This window comes from Manacus vitellinus, unplaced genomic scaffold (genome assembly GCF_001715985.3).
Source record: "Manacus vitellinus isolate BGI_N305 unplaced genomic scaffold, ASM171598v3 scaffold_13_pilon, whole genome shotgun sequence".
Lineage (NCBI taxonomy): Eukaryota > Metazoa > Chordata > Aves > Passeriformes > Pipridae > Manacus > Manacus vitellinus.
In genome coordinates this window covers 13,966,615-13,972,675 of record NW_021938999.1, presented here as the reverse complement: position 1 = coordinate 13,972,675, position 6,061 = coordinate 13,966,615, and the positions used below count along the sequence as shown (strand labels likewise).

At 35.7% G+C, this 6,061-nt stretch overlaps 1 protein-coding gene across 1 annotated transcript in view; it reads left to right on the top strand.

Annotated features, from left to right (window-relative positions):
* The first annotated feature begins 217 nt into the window (after positions 1-217).
* HGF (hepatocyte growth factor) overlaps positions 218-6,061 on the top strand; it is a 44,348-nt gene continuing 38,504 nt past the window's right edge. Inside the window, exons 1-3 of the mRNA XM_029958070.1 lie at positions 218-239; positions 1,058-1,223; positions 5,924-6,036. Coding sequence (XP_029813930.1) covers positions 218-239; positions 1,058-1,223; positions 5,924-6,036 — 301 coding nt within the window. The remainder of the gene's footprint in view (positions 240-1,057; positions 1,224-5,923; positions 6,037-6,061) is intronic.

The following is a 6,061-nucleotide window of genomic DNA, read 5'->3' as shown; positions in this document are numbered from 1 at the left end:
AATAAGTTATGGAAAATACTATTATCTACTTTGTAAACTAAGGAGGAATTTATTCACCTAACCTTACCTGAGTTAGCCATCTAGTCCAAAAAGATCATCTGGGATCATTGAGTGAAATAGGAAAATCAGATCCAAGCCAATTTATCCTCCCTACGTTACTCATCTGACAGAATAGGGACAATTACTCTCCAGATGTACTTATCTACCTTCACGGATGATGGAGCAGCCTACACTGGCAGGTTGAATTTTATGGAATGCAAAGTAAAAGTATAAATAAATATTGGGAAAATTCTGGGGTTCGATCAAAGATCATTCCTCTTGCACTTTAGCCAAGCATCTCCAGCCAATCTTCCTCGCTCCATTTTATCCCTCTTCCTCTGGGCCTTTCAACAGAGATGTGGAAACCAGATCAGTGTGTTCACTTTTGCAGGAATGTTTGCAACACTGCAGACTTTCCATGCTACAGCCTCTGTTTGACCTCCTAATCTTTTCTGTAAGCTAACAACTGAAGTTCAGTCGCACTTAAACTGGACACAACACTCGCACTGGAGCAGAGAGAGGACAAATGATTATTTTGTGTCACTTCCAAAATCCACTTCTTTTCACTATTTGTGATAAGCTTACTCTTCTAATAACAGTTTATCACATTCAGCTAGTGATAATATTTTTCACTTGAGTTTTTCATGGAAATATTTACAAGATTTCTGATTATTATCAGACATATTTTGGGGGGTCTGAAAAAATTTTAAAAGAGTGAAAAACTTTCCTCTTACCCTTTTACAGCATTATGCAAATATTTATTTAAATTTAGTTTTGTTAAAATTCCTACTATTTCTGGTTTTAAGGATGGAGATCATCTAAAGTAATCAGTTCTTCTTCAGTAATTCCTTTTACCTTATTTTTATGAAATTCTCTATGCTTTAGGTACTAAACGAAGATCCTATAATTCCTTTTAAATGTTGTCCATATCCAATGCCAACTTTAATGTCAGCACTCTCTTTACAGCATTTTTTTGTTTGTATCTTTTGTTAATTTTTTTTCTTTGCTTCTTTTTTAGAGGGTAAAGGAAAAAGGAGAAATCCTCTTCATGACTTCAAAAAGACAGGAGAGTTGATGCTCATTAAAGTAAACAAAACACTGGAAGTAAAAACTAAGCTGTTAAATACCACTGAGCAATGTGCCAAGAGATGCAGCAGGAACAAGGGCCTCTCGTTCACTTGCAAGTAAGTTATATATCTCTTATTTATTTCTTTCCCTAATGAAACATATACAAAAACCTTTGACCAAAGGTGTTTCTGTAATTGTCATCAGCGGTAGCTTGTACCTGGAACAACCTAAAGATTGTGATTTTTGATTTCAATGATGTTGTTCTACCTGTCCAGAGAGCGTCAGTCTTTTCTGAAGCTTTATATGAGTTATCTGTCTTCTTAGCTTGTCCAGTCTCTGATCTTTTCCATAACATAGCTTAAATAATGTACTCATGTTAAGATGTGGATGACTTGGGCTGCACTGTAGAGGTCGGTGAACATTTCTGAGATTTTTATGTCTCTTATAAAATGGTTATTGTCACACATCACAGCTGCAGTATTTCAGCACCACTTCAGACCATATTCTGCTTTCATTCTTTGCACATTACTCCTGCTGCAATCAATGAGAACCTCACACATGGAGCACAGATACATGCACTGCTGAAGTTGACTGGCAAGCACTACAAAACTGATACAATGGAATCAAACCTTCTGGGCTGTGGATAGCTATCCTTCAGCATCTGTCGTCTCTTAGAAACACATCGTGCAGCTGATTACTCGTCTACCTCATACATATCCTCTACTATTTTTTGGAACAAATCACTATTATTTTTCTGACGTGTTAGATTTAAAAGATCCCCTTGGCCTCACTTAGTCTGGACCATTAGCAATAAATGAAAGACCATGAATGCAGTAGAATCTTGGAGAGAATGGATGACTTCTATACTAGTCAATACCGACCTAAATGTGAGCCTGAATTTGAGACATAAAAAAGTTTTAACAATTGCTACAAACGAAAGCTAGAACAAATATGACAACAAAAACTCCTCCTTGGCAGAAAAGGTTCTCCACTGTGATTTAATTCTTCTGTAAGCCTTTAATCCCAGTGTTGCAAGATCTAGTTAGTATTGTTCTGTACTCTGACTATTTATATATGTAAACAATGAACAGAGTTTACTTTTTTCTGATAGAAAATATTTTCCAGGCACTAATATTTTTCACATGGTGCAAGCCACTCCTTTTCTTATTGGCAGAGCTTCCACTGCTGTTATTGCCAAGGGAATCAGGTTATATTCAATAGAGTGAGACATCCTTGAGTTCCGATGGTTAGCAGTGAGGAGTATTATAAAATTATGTTTCACAGTATAAAATAAATTCTGAATAATGCGAGCAAACAACAATTCTATATTCCAACATCAGTTGAGGAAAATTGCCTCAAGCTAGTTGTGGCTGCTCAGGGTGGTATCTTTTGTGTTCTGAACAGAAAAGGTAAGTTAATGTATTTGTCTATTCTATTTTACATTAATATTAATCTATATTCTCTCTGAATTAAAATGTTCTCAGTTATTGTAGATTTTTTTTTCTATTGGGACAGTGTCTGATGGATTCCTTAAGGGGCAAATTCTCCCTGGCTTAATCAGTCAATACAGTAACATAGAGCAACCATGAGGGACTTTGAGAACACAACTGGAAAATTTGTGCTCACAGATATCAGAATCACAATCTGTCATGCAATTACTTCATACTGAATATGAAAAAGAACTACAAATCTGACAACTCATTCTCTGAATGCCCTATTTTCCCTTTCATATTTTTAGGAAGGAAGCAGTGTAGGTGATCAGGTCTTGTCTTACTACTGTTATGCTGCAGAGCAAGTGGGATTTTCTTTTCTGGGATCTTGGAACATCCTTGTGGTTTTCCCTTTGGCCCCAGAGGAGTCCCGCTGTAGTGTGCACAGTTCTTTGATACTACTGTAAACACACATTTGACATGTGTTCCCTTTTAAAGGACAAGTTATTACTAATGTTTTCCTTTTATTCCTAGGATCATAGTCTTTAATTTCATACCAGCACATGATTACTACAAGGTGAAATTTGTTACCAACTAAAATGAAAACCAACTAGTTTACTACTTGCTGAGGGAGCATTCTAAAATAAGAAGAGAAGCAATACAAAATAACGTTTTAAATATTTGAAGTACAAGACTTGGATTTTCCTTTGTTTGTTGACGTTTTCATGACTTGATTCTCATACTCCATACCCATGTAGCAGTTCTCCATCATCTGGGCCACAGCACTGATATTTTATTTTCTGGATGCAAACTCAATTTATTTAAGCATTATTAGCCAATAAAAAGGAATTATTTTTTAATATAATTGTGACAATAGCACTGGGAGCAGCAACATCTGAGTCTGTGCACTGTGAGGTACACAAACAGGAAGAAGATTAAGTTTCTTTTCTGCCAGAAAGTGGTAAAGAAGATTTCAGGCACTACAGACTAATAAAGGATCAACCACTCTTTATTTTCTGGAGAAAAAAAATAAGACAATTTTTGATTCCTTTGTTATAAGTTTCTGTATCACTTGCAAGTAAATTTTGAGTATTATATCAGTTAATAATTAATCCTTGCTGTTTTTATCTCTGGCACGTTTTTGTTGGAACTAATATATGTCACTTTTCAGAACAGATGTTTCCTCTGTTCCCTTGCTCTCATGGTTACACAGATCTTGTTCTTTCCAACTGAGTTACAAGATCCTTATCTAGACCTGTTTCTTTTTTATAACATTATTCCTAAAATCCTCCATTAAAGAACTCCTTAGATTAATTTACATTGTCATTTGAACTTCATAAATCTCTGTGCATCTTTTTCTGCCATCTCAATCAACTTATCAACCTGCTGCTGCTAAGCTCTTCTATTCCTGAGTTTCATCACCCTTTGCAGTCCATATTTCCATTGTTTTCTTTCAGTCATCTTTGCAGGTTTTCCCACTACATTTACTATGAAGGAGAAAAAGATAATGTAGTTACTATTTCATTGTCTGTGCAAGTGACTTTTGCAGGTATGTCCCTTTCTTAGCGACAAAGTCGTCCCTGTCTCATCCTTTGTTATCTGCTTGGAGTTTCTGCATTTACACAGGAAGGGATTCCAGTATAGATCACGGAATTTCAGTACCTGATGAGAAAATCTACCGACTATCTCAGTACAAAGAGCAACAAGAAAAAATGGTTGTGATCATCAGTATCAGTAGAAGAAAGTACAAGAATTTTCTCAAATATGTTGACTTTGGAAGGACAAAAAATCTGCAGATTTAGGTCCAAGAAAAGATTGTTAGAAACTTTTATGTGCAGAAGTGATTGAAGCCAAACTGGAAAGAAACCAAAAGGCAACTGAAAGGCAAAAGCTGAAAGAACTGTTTGTAAACAGTGCATTCTGCATTCCCACTTTAGGAGGGAGGAGTGGAAAGGAGAATGTAATCTGAAAGGCAGGAAAGGTCAAGGATATTTTTGTGAAGATGGAGTTAGAGGCACTTGGATATGCTCATATTTGAGAATCAGCCAGAAGAGAACAGAAGGTTTCACAAGGGCAGAAGGATGAAGGTTAGCAGGTTGGAAACATTTGGAGTCAACAGAGTAGAGAGAGCAGTTGGATGAAAAATCTGTTTGGTGGTGGAAACGATAATGAAGAAGATGTTTGAAAGAGAGAAGACTGGGGAGATTGGACTGGATCGTGCAATATTTTTAAACAAAGCCAGTAAGATCTCACACAAGAAAGCTTGTATGGTGAATTAAATGGAGATCAAAGAATTTTTTGTTGAGGGATGCAGTGCTCAGGAATATGGCACAGCCAAAGTATGGGTGAAGTGTAAGAAATCTGTGTGTCTTTTCAGTATTATCAAGTAGTGATAAAATGCCTTCTCAGATCAGAATAAAATATCTCAGAAGGTATGGGATGACTGACAGAAATGTAGATTTTGTGGTAGGCTAGAGGCAATAGTATGATGTCCATGATTTGTTATTTTGTTTTAATGAAAAAAGTTAAGGAAAAAACACCTGTGGGGTTTTTTTCTGTCTTATTTTTCTATCCTTATTGGAATAATTGTTGCCCCCTCCAAGGCAGTCAATTATGTTCTTAAAATCTTTCAAAACATTTTACCTACACTTAAAGTCTATCCTTTCAAAACGATGTTAAGAGAAAAAGTCTACATTTTTCATTTCAAATATTGAAAGAAGGTCTTTTTACTCTTCTGATTTTTATTTGTCTTTCTTGCCCTCCCCTCAACCCAGTCAATTCAGCATACATTGTACTCTATCCTTGAAAGCAGTTAAAATAAGAGAAAAGAAGAAAACAAAAGCAAGGCAAGGACAAACTGTAGGCACACTATCACAGTTTAGTTTATTCATAAAAATAAAAAGAATCTTGTTTTTAAGCAGCTCTGTTGATCTAGTTAAGAAACAGATTTCTTGCTCTTGAATTTTCCTCAAGCCACTAGTGTGAGATACGGAACTATTTCAGAGCCATATTGTAAGCATAGCAAAAAAGGATATTTTAGAGTCTTCTTTTTTTTTTTTTTTTCCCAGAAAGTAGCATAACTGGGGACACATATGCTGTCTCAGTCACATTTATCTCACTTTTAAAATAAAGATCTTTAATGACAAGGGAACTCTTAGATTAGTGTGAACAACTAAGCTAGTATTTAATGTAATGGCCACATCAATTTAATTTCTTTGTTTCTTTGCTCTTGTCAGCAGAGTTGTGGGTTTAAATAGTAATTTGGACTGTTTCTCTGATTTTCCCAGTAAAAATAAATCTGATGTCATTGCATGCTCTTTGGCAGGCCATGTGTCATTATTATAAACCACACAGAGATTTTTTTCTCATCCAGATTTTCTTTTCAGGGCCTTTGCTTATGACAGAGTTACAAAACGGTGCCATTGGTTATCCTTCAACAGCTTGACAAATGGTGTGAGAAAGAAGCAAGACCATGCGTTTGATCTGTATGAAAAGAAGGGTAACTGATTTATTTACTGATTTTG